Here is a 27854-nt window from a genome sequence, read left to right as displayed (position 1 = left end):
CAATTGGCCCAGCGTCATCAGGGGGAGGCCGTCATTGTAAATAAGAGTTTGTTCTTAACTGACTTGCCTAGTTAAATAAAGATAAAATCAAGATGAGTAGCAGTTTGTGTATTTACAGTGGGGCAAAAAAGTATTTAGTCAGCCACCAATTGTGCAAGTTCTCCCACTTAAAAAGATGAGAGAGGCCTGTAATGTTCATCATAGGTACACTTCAACTATGACAGACAAAATGAGAAGAAAAAAAATCCAGAAAATCACATTGTAGGATTTTTAATGAATTTATTTGCAAATTATGGTGGAAAATAAGTATTTGGTCAATAACAAAAGTTTATCTCAATACTTTGTTATATACCCTTTGTTGGCAATGACAGAGGTCAAACGTTTTCTGTAAGTCTTCACAAGGTTTTCACACACTGTTGCTGGTATTTTGGCCCATTCCTCCATGCAGATCTCCTCTAGAGCAGTGATGTTTTGGGGTTGTTGCTGGGCAACACGGACTTTCAACTCCCTCCAAAGATTTTCTATGGGGTTGAGATCTGGAGACTGGCTAGGCCACTCCAGGACCTTGAAATGCTTCTAGCCTTCGTTGCCCGGGCAGTGTGTTTGGGATCATGGTCATGCTGAAAGACCCAGCCACGTTTCATCTTCAATGCCCTTGGTGAGGAAGGAGGTTTTCACTCAAAATCTCACGATACATGGCCCCATTCATTCTTTCCTTTACATGGATCAGTCGTCCTGGTCCCTTTGCAGAAAAACAGCCCCAAAGCATGATGTTTCCACCCCCATGCTTCACAGTAGGTATGGTGTTCTTTGGATGCAACTCAGCATTCTTTGTCCTCCAAACACGAGTTGAGTTTTTACCAAAAAGTTATATTTTGGTTTGATCTGACCATATGACATTCTCCCAATCTTCTTCTGGGTCATCCAAATGCTCTCGAGCAAACTTCAGACGGGCCTGGACATGTACTGGCTTAAGCAGGGGGACACGTCTGGCACTGCAGGATTTGAGTCCCTGGTGGCGTAGTGTGTTACTGATGGTAGGCTTTGTTACTTTGGTCCCAGCTCTCTGCAGGTCATTCACTAGGTCCCCCCGTGTGGTTCTGGGATTTTTGCTCACCGTTCTTGTGATCATTTTGACCCCACGGGGTAAGATCTTGCGTGGAGCCCCAGATTGAGGGAGATTATCAGTGGTCTTGTATATCTTCCATTTCCTAATAATTGCTCCCACAGTTGATTTTTTCAAACCAAGCTGCTTACCTATTGCAGATTCAGTCTTCCCAGCCTGGTGCAGGTCTACAATTTTGTTTCTGGTGTCCTTTGACAGCTCTTTGGTCTTGGCCATAGTGGAGTTTGGAGTGTGACTGTTTGAGGTTGTGGACAGGTGTCTTTTATACTGATAACAAGTTCAAACAGGTGCCATTAATACAGGTAAAGAGTGGAGGACAGAGAAGCCTCTTAAAGAAGAAGTTACATGTCTGTGAGAGCCAGAAATTTTCTTTGTTTGTGGGTGACCAAATACTTATTTTCCACCATAATTTAATAAATATATTAAAAATCCTACAATGTGATTTTCTGGATTTTTTTCCCCTAATTTTGTCTGTCATAGTTTAAGTGTACCTATGATGAGAATTACAGGCCTCTCTCATCTTTTTAAGTGGGAGAACTTGCACAATTGATGGCTGACTAAATACTTTTTTGCCCCACTGTAGCTTTAGCCCCAGCCTCCAGATCTCTGTTTAATCCTCGTCTGGTATTTGGATGTAGAAGGGGAGCCAGACCACAAATGAAAGTGAAATGTTATTAGGTAAAGAGACGTAGTAAATGTGATATGCGTTGGCCGAGGGGGACTAATAAAGATGAGAGCACACGTTCATATGCATGTGTTTGTGTGCTCAGCTTGACGATGTCTGCCCTGAAGTCTGAACAAAGGGAAGGAAGGAAGCTAGGGGCTGGGTAGAAGGCCTGGGAGGAGGAGGTGATAGCACACAGTGGCCCTCCAGCATGTGTCTTGCAGAGCTTGCTCAGCCTCTCAAGTCCTGGGTTATGGCAGCGACAGCTGGGCTAGCAGGCTCTGCATGGGACCTCACTCACACACGCACGCACGCACGCACGCACACACACACAGGAAGCTTTGTCCTGTTTACTGTTTACATTTCACAGTGTGAGGCCTACTTGGGAGGGCTCTGGGGAATGGCCACTGGACCTACAGCTGTTTGTGTGTGTGTGTTGATAGGGTTTAATGCAGGCTTATCTGTCAAGTAGCCTTTGTGTGGTTGAAAGTCAATGTGAAGCTTTCAGGGATACAATTGCATTACATAGTCTGGTAGTTGCAAAGTAGTGCAGGGAGGTTGATATTAGATTACTAAGTCAAAAACTGTCATGTGGTAACAACTGTGCAAGTATTGAAAAACGTAACAACCAAGGCCCATAAGGAAACACACACTGTGGTCTGAACAGACAGTTGGCTGTTTAGCCAAAAGGACACCTGCTCTTGGTTCCATAGGCACTGAAGGATGGCATGAGGCAGCTGATCAGCTGATGCAGTACTTACCTGAAGGGGTTGTTCTAGCCACAGATGTTTCAGGATATGAAACCAAAAATGTAATTTATTTGAATATCTTATAAGTCATAATCTAGGTTCAGAAAAGGTGCAAGAAATGTTTAGTTTATTGTTGTATCCTTCTTGTTCTGGTGCATGATAGACAAGACTAATTCCTAAAGAATATTGAATTCACTGTATGGCCATTTTGAGTATGTTTTTTAGTATGTAAGAAGACATGGACCATGATACAATGTAGGCCAGGCAATTTTACCTTATTTTGTAATCTTGTTGTTTTTATATCTGTATTGTAGGCTATATCTATTATTATATAACAAAAGAAAAAGGCAGAGGATAACCTCATACAACCATCCGGAAGTCTCCCGAGCTTATATTCTGTTTCACTACACAGATTCCAGCTCTAATCAGTCTCGTAATTACGAGCATATTAACCACGCTCCAAAATTGTTCATGTGGATATCCAAAATAACTGTAGTATACCAGCAGAGGGCAGTCATGTGTAGGAGTTGGAGGAATGGGCGTTCAGAAGACAAGGGCCATAGGTGTCAACTCAACTGGGAATTACGGGAATCAGAGGCGTCATGCCCATGCATTTCGAAATTTAGCAACCATGAAATGGCAGTTCGATTTATATATTGTGCATCTTTAAGTATATTTTAGCAATTACATTTACATCTATTACATTTTTCCACCACTGAAAAATAGAAGGTTAAAGGCCCAGTGCAGTAAAAAAAACATGATTTCATGTGTTTTATATACACAGACATTCTGGATTAAATTCCTATGATCCCTTATTGATGTCACCTGTTAAATCCAATTCAATCAGTGTCGATGAAGGGGAGGAGTTTTAAGCCTTGAGACAATTGATACATGGATTGTGCCATTCATTTACATTACATTTACATTTAAGTCATTTGGCAGACACTCTTATCCAGAGCGACTTACAAATTGGTGAATTCACCTTATGACATCCAGTGGAACAGCCACTTACAATAGTGCATCTAAATCATTTAAGGGGGGGGGGTGAGAAGGATTACTTTATCCTAACCTAGGTATTCCTTAAAGAGGTGGGGTTTCAGGTGTCTCCGGAAGGTGGTGATTGACTCCGCTGTCCTGGCGTCGTGAGGGAGTTTGTTCCACCATTGGGGGGCCAGAGCAGCGAACAGTTTTGACTGGGCTGAGCGGGAACTGTACTTCCTCAGTGGTAGGGAGGCGAGCAGGCCAGAGGTGGATGAACGCAGTGCCCTTGTTTGGGTGTAGGGCCTGATCAGAGCCTGGAGGTACTGCGGTGCCGTTCCCCTCACAGCTCCGTAGGCAAGCACCATGGTCTTGTAGCGGATGCGAGCTTCAACTGGAAGCCAGTGGAGAGAGCGGAGGAGCGGGGTGACGTGAGAGAACTTGGGAAGGTTGAACACCAGACGGGCTGCGGCGTTCTGGATGAGTTGTAGGGGTTTAATGGCACAGGCAGGGAGCCCAGCCAACAGCGAGTTGCAGTAATCCAGACGGGGGGTGAATGGGTGAATTCAGAGGGTGAATGGTCAAGGTATAATAATTAAGTTACTTTGAACGGGGTATGGTAGTAGGTGTTAGGTGCACCGGTTTGTGTCAGAACTACAATAGTGCTGGGTTTTTCCCGCTCAACATTTTCCCGTGTGTATCAAAATGGTCCACCACCCAAACGACATCCAGACAACTTGACATAACTGTGGGAAGCATTGGAGTCAACATGGGCCAGCATCCCTATGGAACACTTGACACCTTGCAGAGTCCATGCCCTGACGAATTGAGGCTGTTCTGGGGGCAAAAGGGGGTGCAACTCAATATTAGGAAAGTGTTCCTAATGTTTTGTTATTTGTTACCCTTATTTGTTACCCAGGGATAAAAACGTAAATAAGAATGTTCTTAAACGACTTGCCTAGTTAAGTAAAAAAAGAAGCACAAGCATTTCACTACACCCGCAATAACATCTGCTAATCATGTGTATTTTAAACGGTGAGGGAGGAGCGCCCTGCTTAAATAGAACTTTAATCTGCGCCACCATGTCAAATTGTCAACAAGGCAGCATGGTACATAGTTCAGAAACATACAACATGTATTTTCCATAAATACGTTTTTCAATTTTCAAACTAGTTTAAGGCAGATAAAGTATATATGCGTTTTTATCAAGAGCAAACACTTTGCATGTGTTGTAATCATCACTCCACGTGCTTGACATATTTCACCTTGTTTTGAGACAATTTTGCCATGTCACCCGGCTCACCTCCTCATTGGGACTTAAAAATCGGGGCGCAGCTGCTTGTTTAGATAACTTTTTGTTTCTTCATAAAATCTGCAATCAAAATAAACCTATCCCAGTGACCATATTATTTTTGCAAGTCCAAATTATTTCTGGATTCAGGCATTTAAAATGTATTGTTATGCTCAGACCTCTTGATGTAAGGACTAAGACAGGGGTGTCAAACACAATTCCTGGAGAGAGGAGTGTGTTGGTTTATTCGTTTGGAACTCCTCTCATCTGGTTTTATAGGTTTTAATTAAACACGAATTGAAAGGAAAGTGTCTCTCCAGGAATTGAGTTTGACACCCCTGGACTGTTTGTCCAAACAGTGCTGGACTGTTTGTCACAGGGAGTCCCAGTATGGCTACCCATCAAATTTGCTTTAGTAGGATATTATGCACTTATACTGTAGAGAGAATTATGATAGACTGATCATATGCAGACATAAAAATGAACAGAAGTAGGGTCAATTTCACCAGAATGTCACCTTGGTGAACATCGTTTTGAGGACAAAGTACACCTTTTCAAGGTTTGCCAACCTTTTAAGATATTTTAAGTATTTTAAGATAGGCCTATGTTTCTTGGTCTCTGTTGTGGGCAGCCCTGGCATGGTCTGCCATCAGTACCCCACCTGGACCTTGAATGGTGCTTTTGCCTCGCTCTCCCTTGTCACTACCTTGGTGTGGGCAAGGCACTGCTTTTTTTTAGGTTTCAGAGACAGGCAGTTGACACCTGAAGTCTTGACCGTTCTGCTGCCCCTACAAGAATAGTCCCAGTAAGCAAAATTATGTTGAAAATACGTCTAAAATAAGAATTTTTCCATACGTTGAAGTTAGGTTCAATTTAGGTTCTGAATGAATGGTGAAAATATGTATTTTCCGGGCGTTGAAAATACTTTTAAAAAATCAAGGCTGGTCCAGACCCTACAAAATCTGAACCAAACATAGACATCTTTGATTGGTTCAGATTTGGTCCGGATCAAAAACCAACGTCCGCGGACGTGGAAATCAAGGCCGGTCAGGAGTGCACAAAAAAAAGGCGTCCAAAAGGTGTCAGCATCAGTCCGTGTTTACTGAGATATGGCCAAGACCAGTCCTCATGGGCCAGAGTGGTGTCACACTTTTTCCCCATCCCTAGTCAACACAGCTGATGAATCTAATTGCATTCTAAACTGAAGATCATGATTAGTAGATTATTGGAGTCAGATGTGTTAGCTGGGGCTGGGGAAAAAGTGTGACACCAATCAGGCCCCAGAGGACTGGAGTTGCCCATCCCTGGCCTACAGTGTCGCCTGACATTTGATTTTAGGAATGCCCATCTATGTGGTAAGCCTAACGTCCGGTCAGGACCAAAAACAAGACGTAGGTGTCGGTTCGTGCATACTGGGGTGTAGCCTACCATGTCAACCCACAATGGAATTTTATGAATGCGCATCCATTTGGTAGGCCCACCGTTCGTAAAATAGGCCGTTGCATTGGCGTTTTTAGTCCTGATTCCTGTGATTAATCAATTTAGCTATTTAAGATCTGAATATCAGCACCCCAACTTTATCAAGAGGAGTTATCCTGAGCCTATTTGCAATGCGTTTACACAGCGGTAAATGCAGAAGTATTTAATTTTTCGATGTGATCTGCTCGTAAAAAATGTTTATGGATACAAACTTCAAACCACTGATCATGACAAATTAGCCCACTGGGTGAAACTCCTGGGCAGCAGTTGTGAGTATGTCCATTTCACGTTGTCCATTGTCCATTTTACCTTGACCTGTCCTGTTTTTAGGATATTTAATTTGTTAACATGTGCAAATTAATTACTTAAAAATCATACAATGTGATTTTTCTGGATTTTTGTTTTAAATTCCGTCTCTCATAGTTGAAGTGTACCTATGATAAAAATGACAGACCTCTACATGCTTTGTAAGTAGGAAAACCTGCAAAATCGGCAGTGTATCAAATACTTGTTCTCCCCACTGTATATCTATCCATTGATTCTTGAAGAACATAATTTATAAATGCTTCATGAGTTTAGTTTAACTGTTGTACTGCATCAGTATCCAAAATACACTATATCGCCTCAAAACATTGTTCAAACTATCATTTTGATGTCATGGATGGCCAGTCCTTGCATCCATAGATCTATCTATTAATTTGAGAGTGGATACATTTCTCTAGGCCCATCCTTCAGTTTTTCACCATACCAGGGGTGGGGAGCCACTTTTATTATTGTTTCTACTGTTGATTGCTGCATTAAGACATGTCTTGGAATGATGGAAACATAAATGTCAAAGTGGAAATATTATAATGACTGTAATACTTTTGTATGCATGCCATGCTACATATGACAATATTTCTGAGTTAGCATTTATCATTAGGCCATGTACCTATTAACTTTCATGATACTGGTGCATGTTGTTTTATATGGAAGGACGTGCACACACTATTGGAATAAATGTGTACAGACATCTTGTTGACATTCTGGAAGGGATCAGATTAACACATCATAGCCAGATAGATAAATTACAGTAACCAGCTATGGTACCTTACTGAGTTGTTGTCTCTACTTTCGTCCAGTGTTAGGCTACTGGTCAGTCTAAGTCGACAGCTTTTTAGTTTCAGGTTGAATATTCAATGGATATTCGTGCTTTCAAAACACTTGAGCCACAGAATCCAAATAAGTGTCATGATGCTGGAAAAATTGCTCACAATGCACAGGTCATATTTTCACGATTTTGACATTCATTTGCTTTCATTTGCTTTTTTTTTACACATTGCATACCCTTTCGTTTGTCCATTTTAATCTCACATGTTTTTACACAAATATTTCTAACTTTTTAATTTCAAAAGCTCCTTGGTCATGTGACCTACTAACCTTAAACTACTTTCAGAATGTCCATGGACTGGCGGAGATGGGCGCCTGCAAGGTGTCCAGTGCGGTAACGCGACCGATCCCAGGGAGAGTTCTCTTTTCATTGTGAAGGGCAGGGCACCCTGGAATGGGTTCACCCCGAGAGAGGGGCCCAAGCCCTGGAAAGCATTGCGGTTCCTGTGGCGTACGTGGAGCTCCTGCTGACCCTTGAAAATCCGGGGGAGATGGTGTAAATCTCAAGCCGGGCCGAACCAATATCCGCAGCAGGTCTCCAAGGTGAACAGCCTCTGGCAAGTTATAATAATGTAGGTAAAGGACGTTGGCAAGTCAGATCCGTAACTTCGGGATAAGGATTGGCTCTAAGGGCTGGGTCGCTCGGGCTGGGCTGGGCTCGAGCCGCGGCTGGGCGAGCAGTTGCTCCGTCGCCCTCCTCTCGCCACCCGTTGCAAGTTTGTTGTGCGGCCCATCTCGTGGTCTCGCACGGGGGTGCGTGTGTAGGGGTGGTGTCTGTCGGCGGGCCGGTGGGGAGTTGGTGGCGACGACTCTGGATGTGCGCCGGGCCCTTCTCGCGGATCTCCCCAGCTACGGCTCTGTTCGCCTAGCAGCTGTCTTAGAACTGGTGAGGACCAGGGGAATCCGACTGTTTAATTAAAACAAAGCATTGTGAAGGTGCGGCAGGGTAGCCTAGTGGTTAGAGCGTTGGACTAGTAACCGGAAGGTTGCAAGTTCAAACCCCCGAGCTGACAAGGTACAAATCTGTCGTTCTGCCCCTGAACAGGCAGTTAACCCACTGTTCCTGTGCCGTCATTGAAAATAAGAATTTGTTCTGACTTGCCTGGTAAAATAAAAATTTTAAAAAGGTGGTTGTTGACGAGATGTGATTTCCGCCCAGTGCTCTGAATGCCCAAGTGACGAAATTCAGTGAAGCGTGCGTAAACGGCAGGAGTAACTATGACTCTATTAAGGAGTCCTTAGCCCAGGACATTAAGGTGAAGTCAAATACGGACGACCCCAAACCATACATTGTCACCTGCTTGCAGGTGGCCCTAACATAGCAATAAACTGGAGCAAAAGGTGCCTTCAGATCAAACGAAACCCTGGTCTGGCTGAGAGGGACTACCTCGGATAGGTTAAAACGGGAGGTAAGGAAAGATGGTAAATAGTACCATAGCCATTGGAGGGCTCTTCCAACCCCTACTTCCAACCCCTACTCTGTGTGTCACCTGGTTGAGGGAGTCTCTCCAATGGCTGTCCCCCGTATACTTAGCTAACTCTAAACCGCAAAGGTTTGAATCGAACACTTGCTTCGGCTGGATCCGCTAACAGTGGAGCACAAAATAGAGATGGAATGTGCTTAGCGGTTATGAACACTGCCAGGTGCGGGACTCTACACATTCTATGTGGGAGCTCTCCAACATGCTCCTTGGCGCATGTAGTGGAGATGGCATGTGCCTTACCATTAGCTGACACTACCAGGCCTCAGGCTTGCCTGAGTGCGGGACATCGCACATTGTAGATGGGGAGGTCTCCTCTACCCTCACTAGACTCGAGGTGGAGACTAAAACCATTGGCCCCGCAGTGATAGGGCATTGCATGGATCTGGCTCGTGCCCTACGAAGTCGGGAGAGGCATTTCCAGCTTGTCCCGAGAGGGAGGCCTACATCTGATGTGAGAGGTACCATCAACGCCCATTAATTTGCTGTAGACCCATAACATGGACAAAATAACTTTAGATTCCCATTGGGCACGGATCACTGAATGTCAACTTAATGAAATTCAAAGGAGTGTGCCCACCTGTAGTAATCCTGCTCAGTACGAGAGGAACCGCAGGTTCAGACATTTGGTGTATGTGCTTGGCTTAGGAGCCAATGGTGCAAAGCTACCATCTGTGGGATTATGACTGAACGCCTTTAAGTCTGAATCCACCCTAAACGTAACAATACCGTAGCGCCGCAGATCTTCGGTTGACCCAGGATAGCCTGCCTCTTCTGGCAGGTGAGTAGAACCGTTCGTGACGGGGTTGGGGTGCGGCCGGATGAGTTGCCCGCCCCTCTCCTGCTGCGCACCGCATCTTTGTGGTGAACCTGTTGCTAAATCACTCGTAGACGACCTGATTCTGGGTCAAGGTTTCGTACGTAGCAGAGCAGCTCACTCGCTGCGAACAAATGAAAGTCAGCCCTCGAACCAAGCTTTTGTCGGGGTGGAAGACGTCTTCCTCCACCATCCTACTTTACTTATGGCTTGTCAGTGGATATTCTGACAGCAGTTTGAGGGTTGTAGGTCACATTCCCAGGTTACTAGGTGCACGCAGAAGGGCCAGGTCCAGAGGCCAGACACAGAGTGTGAGAGAGCCCAGGCAGGCGGGTAGAAGGTGTAAGACATTGACATTGGGCTCTGGATAGGTAGGGGGATAGGTGGTGGTCGCCCATCTGCCCGGGCTTGTCCTCTGGTGGAACTGTGAGTCAGGTTGGGACTAGCTGCGGAAGTCAAGGGGTCACCAGGTGCAAGAGGAGGCCTCCTCCAAGATGGCGGGCACTCAGAGTCCGAGCAGGGGCGGCCGGACTCTGAGGCTGGGGGTAGCACTTGGAGGTTGGAGTAGGGACTTAGTCTCTGAGCCTGTTTCGGCTTACCAGGGGCACATGGTTCCTGACATAGGGACTATAGACGTTTTAAAAATCCCAGGGTGTAAGCTATACTAAAATCGTGTAAGATGAAAATGAACAAACTAGGGTGTGCAATGTGTAGGCCCACTGAGTGTACATTCTGAATTTTGCTTCAGGTCAGTAGATTACATGATCAAGGAGCTGTTGAAATTAGAATAATTGAAAAATATAAAAATTCATGTAAAATTGTGTGAGATAAAAATTGACAACAAAATGGTGTGCTATATATATATATATATATATATGGCTTGTCAGTGGATTTTCGCTCTGGATAAGAGCGTCTGCTAAATGACTTAAATGTAATGTAAATGATTTTCTGACAGCAGTTTGGAGGGTTGAAGGTCACATTTCCAGAGAGCTATTGAAATTTGAAACGTTTAAAAATGATCGTCAAATCTCATGAGATGCAAATAGACAAACAAAGGCCCAAGTGAATAAGTGTGTGAGTGACACTGTCCTTCACGGGGGCGTAGCAGGCAAATTTAATGTAAAATCGTGTGAGAAAATGGACAGATAAAAGGGTGTGCAAAGTGTAGGCCCCCTGAGTGTACTGTACATTCTGAACCTTGTTTGGGGTCAGTCGGTCACATGACCAAGAAGCTATTGAAATTATTAAGTTGACCAAATTAATTAATAAGGAGCTATTGAAATTTGAAACGTTCAAAAATGATAAAACTCGAGATGCAAATGGACAAACAAAAGACTGCTAGGCCCACTGAGTGTAGATTATGAACCTTGTTTGAGGTGTGTGGGTCTCATGGCCAAGGTGCTATTGAATTTCATTATTTGTAAAAATAAAAAAAAGAAGAAAAGTTTAAATAGTGCGAGATGTAAATCAACTGAAAAAAAAGTGTATTCAATGTGTGTCTATGCCATCGGGTTAGCTAGAACCAGTTTTGAACGTTTTAGGAGTAATGGTTAAAGAGCTATTGAAATTTGAAAAATGTGAAATGTCACTATGTTGACGGTCTCTAACTGCTGTTGGTGGACATAATGAAAACTACAGGCGAATATCCGTCGAACATTCAACCTGAATCTGTCTTTACGGCATGCAGACTGCTTTTCCTTGAACGCGGTGGTGAAAGCGTTGCTGAGACCCCATTGGCTATTTTATGGCCAATAGCGTGACGCGTGGGTCTTGACGGCTGCACCCTCGGTTTTGTTTATCCTTGGGGTAGGTCAAATTTACGGGATTTTCCGATTTTTCGCTGCTGTACAGTATGGCCACAGATGGAACAAGGAGCTAGTTATACAAATATTTGCCACGGTGCTTCAAAAGTAATTATCCGGTAAAAAAAAAAAAAAAATACAAACATCAGTAGCTAATGAGGAATTGATTTCGGAAGAAGTTCCTGACTGCAATGTGCAGTTCGGGGCTGGGCTCAATGTGGGCGGAGTCAAACGTCGGGGCTGGGCTCAATGTGGGTGGAGTCAAACACGTTAAACGCGAACCCTTCCCGTCCCCTTCAAGATCATCCAAGTTGAGGTAAACGTCAACGAATCTTAATCGAACCTAACCTACATGGATAAAAATACAAACCATGGATGTAAGTGAGACTGTCATTATGTATAATGTACTTTGTAATATTCATGTTATACCAGTGCAGTGGTATATTTTTATATAACCAACTACCGGATCGATGTTAGCATAGCGTTAATTAGCTCCCATTTGTACGTGAGCCAGCTAATTACTCACGAGGGAATCTTATTTTGACTAATTTGCGTACTTGAGCACTAAGCCTAGGTTTACATGTACAGTTAAGTAATCGATTTGCTCGTCTAAATATATATATATATATATTGAAGAAACGCAAAATAAATATGTCTTGTGTTTCGCTGGCTCTAAATGTGTATCGTTGATGCCATCCCCATAGCTACATAGTTTACACATAGTATATACAATAATGAAATCACCTGGTCCCAACATACATGGCAAGTCAAGAAAAGTTGTAATTGTAACTTGTTCACAATGCAAACTGAAGTTTGCATAACAAAAATGTCAAAACACATTTACGAAGATTACTTTGAAACAGTGTCCAATGAAAGATTTTTGGCATGTGAGTGCATTGATGTGAAAAATGGTGCTTGCAGTCATGTATTTTCGGGTACAGCAACACCCATACATGTTGTGAAAAATACTTGGGCTAATTCAGTTCCAACACATACACTGTGTTCATAGAAACATTACTCTGATATTGTCCCCTGGACCTTGGAGGACTTTTTATGTGGATGATGTTCAGGTTGGATATTCCTTTAAATTATTCCACTGAACTGTACCATTTGATTGTCATTCCTTTATTGAAAAGTGTACCTTGTTCACACCACAGGGCCTACCAAAGCAAGGTTTCTCAAACAACTGTGGGGTGTTTGTTTTGATGGTAAGATGCTGGCTATTCAGTATATTATATTTGTCCTATTTTCTGTAAAAACATATGAAAAGTTATTTCTGTGCTTGAAGCATGCAAAGCACACTATTATTGCTCATATTTTTTCTTGTTTATTATTCTTCATACTTTTTGGGACTTATTTCCAACAATTTGTAGACTAAATACACAATTCATACATCAAACTCCTGCATAGCTGGATGCTGATGTGACTTCTTGTGTGGGGGATGTCTTCTACACCCAGAAATATATTCCTGGGGGGGGTATTATTATTTACTATTGTTATTGTCATAACTATCAAACTTAACAACCTACTCTTAATGTACGCTCTGTACATTGCAATGGGAGCATGGTGTAATTTCACTGAGGTATGTATAAATTTGAAATTCTCATCACTAGTGGGTGTTTTTTAGGATCCCCTCCCTATTATGTGATTTTCTTTATTAAAGGAAAACATGCAGCAAATAAGGCAATGGTGGTGCCTAGTTCTCCTGCAGAACGTTCCCATGCCGTAAGTCTTGGACATTACAAGAACTTCATTTGCATCCTTAAAATCACTTGTTTCACTGTAGCCAGACTGACCTGAATATATTGAATGTATGTCATTCACTCACTATGGTCTCAAGAAGAGTTTGAAAGAAACACACAACAGGTAGGTGTCATATGATGGGTGGTAAAGTCTTAACCCCCCTAGCATGTCACATCAGCATCCAGCTCTGCAGGACAGGTACTGTATAGGCTATTAGATCAAGTAAGGGGCATTCTTGACGCACTTCTCTAGATGTTACATTATTTAATGACCACAATGTTTTTCTTTCTAGACGATACTGAAAACAAAATGCACGGTGAACTGGGAGCTATGAACTGGGTATGTAGTCTGTGTGTAGACTACATACCCAACACCAACGTTTAAAGGAACCGTTCCCCTCCCTAGTGTAATTGGGATAGACGGAAGACTGCATTACAACCCTTAAAGAACTACAGTTATATGATGGCCTGGGTGAAGAGGAAAATATTATCCTCAAGGAACCATTCCTGTTACAGAGAGATTGAGATGTTCTATGTGGAGGCATTTGACAACAGGAAAATTACTGTCTTTGCCTCTTGAGGAGCAGGAGTGAAGCCATTTTTGAGGGTTCAAACCTTGTTTTTGTCTGCTGTGTTAATTGTGTTATGTTTAGTGAAGATGCCATACAAGTCACCTGAGTCGCTCTCTCTTTACTGGAGCTGGTATAACTTAATGTACAAAGCACATTCAGCTTGTCATATGTTTATATGATATAGTCTGTCTCCATTCTCATGAGGAAAGTAAATGGCATAACTCAGGATAGGTAGTAACTGTATATTTATGCTCAATAAAATAATATAGTTATAACATTCAACACAATTTTAACAGTACATACCACGAATAACAAGTATATTGTTCACTGCATCATCAGTAGCGTGCTCAAACTGAACCCGGCCCAAATTGCACACTGCAGTCAGAGGTACTTGAATTTCGGCGTGTTATCCAGTAAAAAAATATATATACAAAAGTCAGTAGCTAATGAGGAGTTGATTTCGGCGGGGTTTGTTGCTGATAGCTAGCACTGGGACAAGCAGTAACATATTGCAGTAGTCAGACACGACATGAAGCACCAATATCGTTGGATTCTTGATTTGTTTTTGCACTGATGTTACACAAATGTTTCAGAACAGTCGGCCATTTGAATGCTACTGTTATATATCTAACATGAGCTGGCAGGGGTTGAAATCTAACTAGCTAACGTTACATCCCATCCAACCTGTAGTCTGATGTGTTTGGTTAGCCCGCTAGCTAATATAGCCAATGTTAGGACTCTAGCTAGCGACGATGCTAACCGTTTAGCTAGCAATTAAACATTTGGATAGCTGGCATCAAACATATAGGGTCACGTTAGTTACAGTTTGGTGAGAGTTTATTACATTATTCAACATATTGCTAGATTTTTATTTAACTAGGCAAGTCAGTTAAAACCAAATTCTTAACGGCCGAGGAACAGTGTGTTTACTGCCTTGTTCAGGGGCAGAACGACAGATTTTTACCTTGTCAACTCGGGGATTCGATCTTGCAGCCTTTCAGTTAATTGGCCAATGCTCTACCCACTAGGATACCCGGATAGACAAATTACTTTATACTATTTCTAGTTAACAACATCAGCGAAGCTAGTAACACAGTCACATGGGCTAGCAGGATGACATCATTAATATTCTGGAGGAAGTGGAAATGCTGATTTGAAAGTGCGAGGCTTCAGATACAGTTGATAAGCTGTCACGACGTGCGCGCGGCTGCTCCTCTTCTCCTCTCATTTAGGTGACTCCGCTTCCATCCGGAACTCTCATGTTATTTAGAGGTGTAGCCAGACCTCACCTTGACCTACCCTCGCTTAATCTAGTTGACTCTCCAATAGGGAAAATATGTTTCTCCTTGCTCCGTCAGAACAACATATCTATACGTGCTTTATTTCAAAGGGATATTGTATCCATTCCTTATGTCACAAGTTACTGGAATACATTGGTCACTAATATCTGTTGGAAAAAAGTCTGGTTATTACCACACAAATACTTGCTTGTTAGGAAGGCCAACGAGGTCTCTTTCAGAATGAACCATAAGTATTACCCTGCGAATCATTACCTGAAGAAACTCAAAAAGGACATTAACATTGATTGTATTTTTTTGTGTTGAGCATCCAGAAACGGTTTCGCATTTATTTTGGCATTGTCTACATGTAAAACAATTATGTAAAGATATGCACAGTTTTAGAATTGTTAATATTCTTGATTACTTTTGTTTGTTATGGGAGAATGTGCTGCTCGGTTCCCTTAACCGTGATAAAGAAAAACTATTTTACTTCATAAATCTAATTGTGCTAGTGGCAAAATGTCTTAAAACACTCTTCCGTGTTTTCTATAAGGAATTTGAGCAGTGCATTAAGACCATTCTACATTCTTCTAATAAGAAAGCTGTTAAAACAATCAATGTGTGTTTCTTTTAAGGTCTTTGTATAATTTGTTGTACCCCCTAGCATATGTTATCATTGTCTATGTACTTATTGTATGTATACAGACTTTTCTACATTGGTAATAAAAAAATAATACTAATAATCTAAATTTACGTGACTCAGCTGCCTGCTGCAACGCTCTCGATCACATCCATCTCTCCAACTCTCCCCACCAGTAGACCAATTTCGGAAACGAGAGAAAGGTCTATCTACAAATAAGAGATAAATAGTAATTGCGATTTCTTTTGTAGGCACTAACAAAGCTTACAGGAAAAATGAATGGGGGGTTTGGATAAACACCTCAAGTAAGGCCCCAGAAGCCTGAGTGTGTGGATATGTTTATTTCGACGTTATAAAGAGACACTTTTATAAAACAATGGCAACAGTTGCCGTGTCGATCTGAGCCTTGCTGTTTGAAAACCACACTAGTGTCCGACTTTCGGTTTCCACAGATGCACCTCCCCCCAACTTCACATCTCCCACTTTTGTCGACACTCGGTTGCTTAAAGCCACTCAAACGCCCCCATGGTTTTATCGCGAAGCGCATGTGTCACACTCGCCTCCGCTGTCACGTGACTCTGTTCCAGGACGTTGTCTATCTTTTGACACAAATATTGAACGATGCGATCATTCGTCGAACTCGACAATTGCGGGAACAGGTACGCCACAATTCCATATAACGTTAGTGTTTAGACTAGGTTCGATTGAATAGTTCGAGTGAGAGGGATTTGGTATAGAAACGGACTTTATTGTGATTTTAAATGGGCAGAAAAGCTTTTGTTTGGGTAACATTGTATGCATCAACGGCATGCTGTGGCTAAAGTTATAATACAGCTAGCAGGTGGAACTGTCAGACCTATTGTATGGGTATAGATAGTGATGGCCATGCACATTAGCGCACATGGTTTTCAATAGCGGCTTTCACGTGACATATTGCAACGCCATAAGCTACGGTAGAGAGGACACTTCATGACAAGTGCATCGTATTTGAGGGGGTCTTTTCTTTGTACATTTTTTACTTTTTGACTAAATGGAATAATTGTAGGAAATAGCATCCATATTATTTTTTATTTCTTATTCAATACCTATCCTATAGTTTGGATGAAGTGGATAAAGACACTAGACAGAAGGGGTTTGTTAAATAATTTCAAATCAAATTATATTGGTACACATACACATATTTAGCAGATGTCATTGCGGGTGGAGAAAAATGCTTGTGTTCCTAGCTCCAACAATTTAGTAGTGTCTAACAGTTCAGTATCTAACATTATGATGGCCTTGAGATGAAAGGTGTTTTTCAGTCTCTGTCTCAGCTTTGATGCACCTGTACTGACCTCGCCTTCTGGATGATAGTGGGGTGAACAGGCCGTGGCTCAGGTGGTTGATGTCCTTGATGATCTTTTTGTCCTTCCTGTGACATCAGGTGCTATAGGTGCCCTGGATGGCAGTTAGTTTGCCCCTGGTGAAGCGTTGGGCAGACCTCACCAGTCTCTGGAGAGCCCTGCGTTTGAAGGTGGTGCAGTTGCCGTATCAGGCGGTCATACAGCCCGACAGGATGCTTTCGATTGTGCATCTGTAAAAGTTTTAGGGGCCAAGCTGTTTTGAAGCTGGTGTAGAAAACTGAAAGTAAGACGCAAAAAAACAAAACACTAGGAACTGGAAGCATAGAAATGATGCACATAGAACATATCTACCACTTCTTTAACTTGTTTTCAATGAGAATCACAGATCTATAACTCACATTTCTATGTGAATATGGTCAGGTCTACCCAATAGTTACATATTGCAACTTGGTGGTTTGGGATAGCACAACTCTGAAATCTTGACTCACTGTCATGTATTTTATTTTTATTTTACCTTTATTTTACTAGGCAAGTCAGTTAAGAACAAATTCTTATTTTCAATGACGGCCTAAGAACAGTGGGTTAACTGCCTGTTCAGGGGCAGAACGACAGATTTGTCAACAGCTAAAACTGTTAGTGTCCATCCATACCAATAGTATGATTCACAGGAGAATTCGGTGGCAATGACCTTTGTTGTTTGCTGTGTAAACTTTGCTGTAAAACTAGACTATGATTTCAGATGTTTCGGTAAAGTTACGCAAACCATTTACGGTAGATGCCTCTTCTGTGTATCTTGTCAATGTTGACTTTACTCATTTGAATGGGTTCAATCTAGAAACCAGTGTTTCTCCATTGATCTGTTCTCTCTAACCTTCACCCCAAAACATGTAGGCCTAAAGGTTCAACCACAATACAATGAATGCGGAAATGTGTAGAGAACAGGATTGGCCTGTTATCTACTGACAGAGGAGTTGCCTCTGCCACAATAAATAAAGACTTAATCTATCTATGACACAGACATGTAGGAAGGTGGTGGTGTCCATATGTTGTAGTTCCTGGTATAGCTAAGAGCTGACCATTTCCACCCACAAACCAAATATGCCACAGTATTAAAAGTAGGCTAGGCTGCCTCCCAGAAATCCTGCTTGCATTGGCAGAAAACCAATCCATGACTGCAACCAATGTGTGTTTTAAGCCAGTGAATCAGCCACTGTGATTATGGGTTAATAACAACTGAATACTTAGCAATCCAAACCAAGTCTGTAAATCACCATTTGAAGTTATTGCTGATCTGTCTTGCTTTGTCTCTCTCTCTCCTGTAGGAGCTGATCTGTGTTGGACCAGAGAATGTGGAAAGTTGTGTGGGCAACACTGCTGCTCCTGGCCACTGTGTGTGCCCAGAGAGGCTATGCCAAGGAGACCAAGGGAGCGCCGAAGGTGGGGCACGTGTCAGTGGTCATAGTGGGAGGTACAGGCGACTTGGCTAAGAAGTACCTGTGGCAGGGCTTCTTCCATCTGTACGCTAACCAGGTGAGTAGCGGCTACAGCTTCTCCTTTTATGGCGGAGGTCTGTTGCCCAAGGATAAGGCCACGCCGTTCCTGTTTGAGGCGCTAAAGGGAGTGGTCTGTCCTCGGGAGCTGTCTGTGGAGCGCTGTGCCCTGGTGAAGGAGCAGTTTCTGAAGCTGGCAGAGTATTGGCAGCTGAAGACTTCAGAGGACTACCAGGCCCTGGGCAAACACCTGACAGAGCAGCTTACGCAGGAGGGCATAGTGGAGGCCGGCAGGCTGTTCTACCTGTCAGTGCCAGCCTTCGCTTATGCGGACATTGCAGAAAGGATCAACAACAGCTGCAGACCGACCGATGGGGCGTGGTTGAGGGTGGTGCTGGAGAAGCCGTTTGGCCATGATTTCAGTAGTGCCCAACTACTGTCGACTCAACTGGGTACCTCCCTCAAGGACGAGGAGATGTACAGGATCGACCACTATTTAGGGAAGCAGGTGATGTACTAGGCCTCCTTATCAGTCTGCCGTAGACATTAAACAGAACTTTGCCCGTGAGGCAGATCTTTGTTTGAATTCTATTGTTTGCTTTTATACTCAAAAGGTTGTCTCTAAGATTTTGCCATTCAGAAGGGAGAACAGTAAGCACCTGGATCCTATCTGGAACAAGCACCACATTGAGAGAGTGGAGATTGTACTGAAGGAGACCCTGGATGCCAGAGGTACTGTGTGGTCCCAGAAAACTGAGCATTTCATATTTTATGTTCGCTTACGCATGTGTAGTAACCCAATCTATAAGACTGTTATGGTGCCAGTAACATCACCTGTCATGAGGTGTTTGATTTACCCTACTTTTATCACAGGTCGTATTCCCTTCTATGACCAGTACGGTGTGATCAGAGACGTGATACAGAACCACCTGACTGAGGTCATGACCCTTCTGACCATGGGGCTCCCAGCCAACCTAAGCGACGTGAAGGAGGTCCTCAGGAACAAGCTGAAGATCTTCAGTGCCTTGCAGCACCTGGACAGGAACTGTGCTACCATTGGTCAGTACCAGAACTACAATCTAGAGGTACAGGAAGAACTGAACAAAACAAAGGAGTATTACAGCCTCACCCCCACCTTTGCTGGTAAGTGTCATGAGAAAGTTTGTCTATAGGAGTTTTTCGCTTTGAGCCTGTGCATGACTAAAAAAAGTTGCCTGTAGTATAACAGGAGGAATTTGTATTGACATCCCTAGTTATTAGTATATGACAGAGTTAATCAGTAAATTCAAGTTACATTTTTGTCATTTTTGTGCATCTTTTAAAAACTATATATTTTTTTTGTTGACAGCCATATTGATAAGATACGATACATAGATTATTTGGGGGGTTTCAGTGATGAAACATACTTTTTGTTTTTCTATTTCAGGTATCATGGTGCATATTGACATAGCCCAGTACGAGAAAATGCCAATCATCCTGACCTCAGGGAAGATGCTGGATGAGCGCTTAGGCTATGCTCGCATTTTGTTCAAGAATGACATCTTCTGTGTCCAGAGCCATAACAGTGTCCACTGCAAGCCTAAGCAGATTGTGTTCTACTTTGGCCACGGCACTCTGCAGTATCCAGCCATTCTTGTGAGTAAGAACCTGTTCAAGCCAGACCTGATGGACACTGAGTGGAAGGAGATAACGGAACACAAAGATGTCAGTGTATTAGGTATGCCCATCTCTGACTACTATGTGCTGACACCAACGGTGCAGAGAGAGGCTTACGCAGAACTCATTTTGCACATCTTCCAAGGCCGAAAGGACAGCTTTATCAGTACTGAGAACCTGCTGGCCTCCTGGGGTTTCTGGACTCCTCTCCTGCACGGTCTGGCCAAAACCTCCCCCCGCCTGTACCCTGGGGGAGCGGACAATGGCAACATGCTGGACTTCAAACTGTTGGGACGGGAGGTGACCTTCGCCAACGAGGCTGTGGTCATGATCCCCCAAGACCACATGGGCGGGTCTGGTGCGGAGAGCTTCCAAGTGATGCAGGGGAAGTACCGCAGTGCTGAAATGGTGTCTGCCTGGCCCGAGGAGCTCATCGTGCGGCTGGCCGCAGACCTGCAGGCTTCAGCGGAGAAAGCGGTAAGGGAGGGCGGCCGCTTCCACCTGGCCCTCTCCGGGGGCTCCAGTCCCCTAGCTCTGTTCCAGAGGCTGGCCCGCCACCACTACTCCTTCCCCTGGAGGGACACCCACGTTTGGATGGTGGACGAGCGATGTGTGCCTCTCACAGGGTTGGACTCCAACTTTCGCACCCTGCACGACCACCTGCTCCAACACGTGAAGATGCCCTATTTCAACATCCACCCCATGCCTGTGCAGATGAACCAGCGGCTGTGTGTGGAGGAGGATAGTGGAGCGCTGCTCTATGAGAGAGACATCAACCAGCTGGTTAATGCCTCCAGCTTCCACTTTGTCCTTCTAGGAGTGGGCTACGACGGACATACCGCCTCCCTCTTCCCAGGCAGCAAGCTTGACGCCCATGGGGACAGTCTGGTAGCCCTCACAGAGAGCCCAGCCAAGCCTCACCAGCGTATGAGCCTCACCCTCAGGGCTATCAACCAGGCCCAGAAAGTAGGTGTGCTGGTGATGGGTAAGAGCAAACATGAGCTGGTCACCCAGCTCAGCCGAGTTAAGGACAACCCAAACAAGTGGCCCATCACTGGTATCCGGCCGACCAGTGGCAGGCTAGTATGGTACATAGACTATGATGCTCTTTTAGGATAGCAAACAGCTGCTTTTGGCTCTGTGATACTGTAGCAATGAAACAATGTACATTTAATTGGAAATTAATGATTTGCTGTAATTTTACTATTTTGCTGTATTTTGACCAAGAATGTAAAGTAATGATGAAGGTTCTGTTGATTCTGGGCACCTTAAAGTATGGAAGTACATATGGTATACTGGCATATATTTTATTTTTCAATATACAGGATGTAGGTGTGTGTGTGTGTGTGTGTGTGTGTATTTACCAAATGGACATCTCAGGAAAGCCAAGTGGATATGGAAGTTTGTTCGTCTTTAATCATTACTCCTGATCTGAATAACTATTATATTTAGTTGGAAAAACAGTATACATTTCACATAAAGCTACCCATTCCACACTGAACCAGCATATAATAGTATTGTTGAAAGGGGACTTTAAACTATGAAAGACCAACAATTTTGGTTCAAATTTCATTCAATCAAATATGCCCCTATGGTAAATGGATTTGAACCTTTTGCTCCTATGGTTGACAGATAATGTAGTCTATAGCCATGTATCATTGTATTTGTGCCTCAATGCCAATTTGAAATCAAAATGCATAATGTACTGTCCAGTACATTTAAATGACATAAAAAGGCATATTATGATCCATTGCTGCCTTTGTTTTAATCTATGCTTGTTGGATAAAAAATAAAATAAAAACACAATTATCTAATGTATTATTTGATATGTATGTGAAATGTACAATTTCCACAGCCTTTGACCCCTAATGTGTGTATTTTCCCCTATGAGCCAGCCCAGTAGTTCCTAATACTTCCTCTTTTAAAGACATGCTCTGGTACTTTGGCGACTTAGAAATGCTTTTTTTAAACCTCTCGCTTTGGGCTGTATGTGTCAATCTGTAGATAGCCACAAAATCCCTAGTTTGAAAGTGATTGTTTTCTTGAACCTGTGCAGTGCTATTTTCCCTACATTTTCCCCTCTTGGGCCAGCCCCGTAGCAATTTGAGGCCTAGCCAATGAGCTTCAGCCCCTCACATTTCAGTGACAGCTCGCAAGAGGCCTGGCTGGCATTATCCAATGAGGTTGCAGGGTGGGCCCAACTTCTCAGTGGACACAGCAGAGAATGAGCAATGACGTGGTGCACATGTGTTATGTTGTATGCAATTTCCAGGGACCACTTTTGGCTCATGAGTGCTACTTTCAGAACTACTGGCTAAAATGTATACAAAAGTATCAGAGAATCTCTTAATGTGAGTGAAATGGTGCTTACAAGATGTCGTACAAGTACAGTGAAATGCTTAACTACGTTGTGACCTTCCAAAACAAAAGTATTTTTTTTGATACTGTGAGTCTACTCGTTTGAGACATCCTTCACTGGCATTCACACAGATCTGCTCACTGCACAACATTTGATTTGAAAGTGTGTAACTAACTTCAGTTCATAGATGTTTTATTTGTGGATTGAATTAGGAGTTCCTCTTACGTAAAGGGCCTTTTTTTAGGATATTGAAATGGATTTCAAAATGGGTTGATGAAGTTTAGTTCAACCGCTTCACTGCGTTGCCTTAATTCATTTTACAGACAGGTGTATGTTAATATATATGTATTAGCTGAAGGTTATTTTGCCTGGGAAAAATATGTAATTAGGTTTCACTTTGATGTTTGCACATACAAATGTTATAGCACCTGATTATTCTGAATGCTGTAAGTGAAAGTGTGGTTTGTTCCTTATCACTCTGGGGTTCAAACAGTCTATGAATAAATGATTTACAATTGTTTATTTTTATACATATGGGGACCTAAACACCATTTTTCTACATACTGTACACACATGGAATTAATGTAACAGTTAATCACTGTTTTACCACAAGGAAATAAACTACAGCTTTCACAACCCTTTCTGCACAGATGATTTCTTTTTAACTGCGATTTCAAACGATGGAATGTTTAAGCAGAAACATTGGGTACTTGAAAAATGTATATGCCCCTTGATGAATAGTGGTAGCCATTTTAATAGTTCATTTGATACTCAATACGGAGTAATTGAATGCAAATAAACATATGCACACCGATTGATTTCAAGTGTATCAAATTAAGGAAATGGGACATGTAAATTCACTACATACTACACTAGTCACCATACTGTGCAACAGTATCGCTTGCTGGTGGTAGCCTGGAAACAGCATCAATTATAGATGGATGGGTCTATGGCGCATATCTAATTGCAACCTGGAGCAGCTGTATACTGGTTGGACTAGTTAGCCATTGTTCCCTCTCTGGCAAGGCCTGGGTAGCCTATTGGTTTTTACCCACAATCCTCCCTTCACCATGAAGAAGGCTGAGAAGAAACATAAGCATCAGTTCTGTAATATGTGCATTATTACTACTGCAGGAAAGATGATGTGTCTGGATCAGAGAGATTGTAGGATATGTTGTGAAGGCCTACCTGTACTCAGGATACAAGCCAATGATAGAATAAGGGACAAATAGTACAGCTCAGGAGTTGTTTTTGCCTGCGAAAGGAGAAATATTCAAATGCTTTATGCATAATTTCAATTGGAGCATTAAAATCTCTTGACCATACCATAATGCAAATCATTTTATTAGTATTGAACAACTGGGATATTCTCAAATGCTACTTACACACTGTTGTGCAGTCAGAGTCAGGGCGATGGTGCATAGTCCCTGGCCAAAAGATACAAGTCCAAACCCATGGTAGGCTGCCCTGAAGCTTTGGGGCACTGGGTCTATCAGTGTGAATGTTACTGCAAAACCTAGTCAGGAGGCAGAGTTTCAACAGTCAAACCGGTGCCAATGAACCTGTGTCTCCTACCATTTGTAGATGTGTGATAAGTGGTTTCCAATAACTAAAATATGTATACATACTCCATACATACATTTACATTGTTGCAATGAGACGCAATGTTCAAATCAGATGAAGCTGTCTTTCATCATAATCAAATCAACGTATGATCTTAGCTAAAATAACATGATCAAACATGGCCCTTCACAAAAGTCAAACAATTGCGAGGAGCACACTCCATTAAAACTATTAGAAATAGTTGCCAAGACACGTTTACAAAACAGGATGTACAACCCTCTATACTTATGAGTAGATGTTCTCTAGCCTACCTGTTGCCATGAAGGACATGATAATGAAGGCAGTGAGATTGTTCAGAAGAGGCTGCTGGCAGTATCTAGAGGATTTGGGCCTGAGGGATTTCAACTCTCAATCAGAAACTTAACATAGTACACATGTAATGCAGTCAAAGTGAATTCAAATGTGAAGCTTTTAGTAGAAAAATATTGACATATTGTATCGTTTGCATTTACTTACCTGGTTAGCACAAACAATTGAGGGATGAGAACTAGTGCCACAAAGACTGCATTAATAATTTGACTGAAAATAAAACGTTTATAACACTGGAGTTAGATTCATGCTCATTTAAAATAAGGCACGAATAGAAAACATACATCAAGGGTTTATTATCAGTTAGGATGTTTTGTACACATTCTCAGCTAAAAGCGGAATTGCAGAATACAGGCAAAAGAAATGAAAGACAAGAGTAGATAACAGATATAGAGTGAAGCCTAGTCTTGACAGCTTCGGATGGTGCATTTAATAGTACAGAAAGAAAAAAAATGAAATCACCATCAGATCATGTTTGACACAAAAAGTCAACAACAAAAGTAGAATGCTAACTAGGTTATCATTATCATAGACACACGGTAGAAATTAGACTCAGACCCAATCTCTATGGCTCTGTGACTCGACCGTAACATCTCCAAAACGTACAATTTGAACCTTTCATTCCTTGGAAGCCATCTGCTGGTATGATATGCCATGTATACTAGGGCGTAATGTAGCATTGTCAGCATCGATTTTGAAGAAACTCTGCCAAAGAAGTGAGAGGTGATAGGTTTTGATGACACATCCTTTCCAGTTCTGACTACTGTGAAAAGAATCCCCCAGCCACGCGTTGCATCATATACCCTGGTGAGTCCATGCGTGGCCTTCACTGGCCTGCCTATAGGGATCAGATTTCCTCAACCGAACATTACCGTAAAAAATAAAAAACAAACTGGGGTTATAGTTGTTTTTGATTGCGGGCGCGCTCTAACGACCTTGAATGAAACTGCATATCACTCTCATTTATAGTGGCCCTTTACATTGCTGGAAAAGAGAGCAACCAAAGAGTGTGTACATGCGTTACAGCCTATTCTATTTGCAAGCGCTTATCTCAAATGTTATTTCGTCATATAATTGTGCAAAAAGTCATGTTCCGCCCTCCACTGGGCTACTCTCTCCACTCTATTGTCCAAAAATAGCTACCAACTATGAAAGATGACCCCTGCCCTATATTAACACGCCATAGGACAACACATCCCAGAGACTTTAAATCGGTTCATTTAACAACTGCTTTCAATTGAAGTTTTGACAGTGCCACACGAGGATTCACCATGCCTATCGACTACAGTGGCACATGGGACATTACTAGTAATGAACACTTTGAAGGTTACATGGTTGCTCTTGGTAAGTTCTCTCTTTTACTTGTTTATTGAAGCACACATTTTCTTATGTTTTTAGGCAAGTGACTTTGATTGCATTAATATGGCCTATTTCTTGATTATTCATTAGCTGTTGGTAATTCATTCATGCGTAATGACATTAGGCAGTGTGCCGTTTCATTACACAGAAATTCATTTTCTTTGATTCATTTATTAGATACATTTTCAAATCCATAACATTTCATAATTTTCATTTCCCTTTTCTGTCAATAATTCAAAACACACATTTTAATTTTGTAGATAATAAAATGTATGTGATTCGTATTGTCTGGATCTCTATGATTCCTTTTTTTATGTATGGGGGCACATGGAGGGAACCTGTGTCAGAATTACTTCAGATGTCAATTCCTTCTATCTTCATCAGTAGCTATGAATTCTTAGCCTGGCAGTCTTTTTAGCTAACATTCCACTCCTTGACACTCATTTGACAAATAACAGACGTGCCAAGGAGTGGAACGTAATAGCTGAAAAGAGATGGCCTGACAGAAGTGCCAAGGAGTGGAACGTAATAGCTGAAAAGAGATGGCAACCGGGCTAATGAATGATAACTTCATACAATATGAATGTCAACTTCTTTCGAAAGACATTCTGAAGAATTCAAATTTGTAAAAAAAAAAAAAATTAAAAACTTGTCTTTGTAGTTAGGATTTATACCACAGCTCACCACAGTAGCTTATTGAGAATAGATTGGAATGTTCAGTCTCTTTGGATGTATTTGTAACAGATGCATAATTTATTTCCCTACAGGCATTGATTTTGCAACACGCAAGATTGCAAGCATGTTGAAGCCTCAGAAAGTGATTGAACAAGACAGTGATTCTTTCACCATCAAGACACTCACGACCTTCAAAAACTACACAGTCTCATTCAAGATTGGGGAAGAGTTCGAGGAGGTGACCAAAGCCATGGATAACAGAAAAGTCCAGGTAAACACGTGTAATCCGAAGGGGGATGGTATTTTATCATTGATGTCATGATTATCATGATGATTACAACCCTTTTTTTTATGTTGCTCCTAATTGCTTATTGAACTGTGGGATTCATTAGAGCAACATGTAACAGAGCTATCCATATGTCTATTTCAAGCCAGCTGAAGCTACTTCCCAGGTGTTTGAAAGTTATGGCCTACACTGCACATTTTGATAAAACGCTCTGTTTTATAACAGACGGTGGTCAACTGGGACCAAGATAAACTAGTGTGCGTTCAGAAGGGAGAGAAGAAGAACAGAGGGTGGACGCACTGGATAGAAGGAAATGAGCTCTATCTGGTATTTTGCATGTGCTCATATCTACGTTTTAACTACATTGGTGACATTGACAAAGAATTCGTAGGCATAACTATTTTGCATTGTTTCTCTCTCTTATAGGAACTCACCTGTGAGGATAAAGTCTGCAAGCAAATTTATAAAAAGAGTGCTTGACCATGCTTTCACTATAATATTTCTGCAACCTTATATTTTTTAAATATGCTTCAATCATAAATGTATCACTAATGTGATATGCTCATGGTACACGTGCTTTGAGTAGCCAAAGAATCTGAAGAAAACATATTAACATCATTAATAGAAATAGCAATTGTAATCATATGCTTGATGTGCATTGAGGATTTGTATTGTATTGTTATTTTTGAGTGACTTGATAGTTCATGATTATCTACAATAAATGTGAATTACCCACTACCATGAATAAAGCACTGGTCCATAATTCAAATGTATTGTATCGTGTTGTAATACTCCAACCCAACAGGTGGTGCTGTAGGCCCATTGGTTTGATTGAATGACACCATTCAACTTTTCAAGTTTACTGCAATTAGATTCCCCATAAAGATGGTTCCATGTTAACAAGCCCATTACTTTAGAAACAATTGTACATGTTCTGTAGTTTTCTGTTTCAAATATCATCTGGTGAAGAAGAGTAAACCGGTG

General features: G+C 42.1%; 3 protein-coding genes and 1 long non-coding RNA gene across 4 annotated transcripts; 3 read left to right on the top strand and 1 right to left on the bottom strand.

Annotated features, from left to right (window-relative positions):
* Positions 1–11491: 11491 nt before the first annotated feature.
* On the top strand, positions 11492–15873 carry LOC135542234 (uncharacterized). The gene is made up of 3 exons (XR_010456036.1): positions 11492–11913; positions 12694–12744; positions 13572–15873. It is a non-coding gene; the product is annotated as an uncharacterized LOC135542234 (long non-coding RNA).
* A 450-nt stretch (positions 15874–16323) lies between these two features.
* Positions 16324–23254, top strand: LOC135542231 (GDH/6PGL endoplasmic bifunctional protein-like). The gene is made up of 5 exons (XM_064969041.1): positions 16324–16429; positions 18436–19111; positions 19218–19335; positions 19477–19746; positions 20030–23254. The coding sequence occupies exons 2-5, from the start codon at positions 18461–18463 to the stop codon at positions 21376–21378; spliced, it is 2388 nt and encodes a 795-aa protein (XP_064825113.1). The 5' UTR covers positions 16324–16429; positions 18436–18460; the 3' UTR covers positions 21379–23254.
* Positions 23122–25759, bottom strand: LOC135542232 (uncharacterized). The gene is made up of 6 exons (XM_064969042.1): positions 25157–25759; positions 24698–24760; positions 24493–24572; positions 24004–24134; positions 23807–23873; positions 23122–23698 (listed from the first exon to the last, which is right to left on the bottom strand). The coding sequence occupies exons 1-6, from the start codon at positions 25237–25239 to the stop codon at positions 23619–23621; spliced, it is 504 nt and encodes a 167-aa protein (XP_064825114.1). The 5' UTR covers positions 25240–25759; the 3' UTR covers positions 23122–23618.
* Positions 25709–27608, top strand: LOC135542233 (retinoid-binding protein 7-like). The gene is made up of 4 exons (XM_064969043.1): positions 25709–25894; positions 26677–26855; positions 27096–27197; positions 27297–27608. Exons 1-4 carry the CDS (start codon positions 25822–25824, stop codon positions 27348–27350), a joined length of 408 nt encoding a protein of 135 aa, XP_064825115.1. The 5' UTR covers positions 25709–25821; the 3' UTR covers positions 27351–27608.
* Positions 27609–27854: the final 246 nt, after the last annotated feature.

This window comes from Oncorhynchus masou, chromosome 6, assembly GCF_036934945.1.
Source record: "Oncorhynchus masou masou isolate Uvic2021 chromosome 6, UVic_Omas_1.1, whole genome shotgun sequence".
NCBI lineage: Eukaryota > Metazoa > Chordata > Actinopteri > Salmoniformes > Salmonidae > Oncorhynchus > Oncorhynchus masou.
This window is presented reverse-complemented; position numbering and strand designations above follow the sequence as displayed.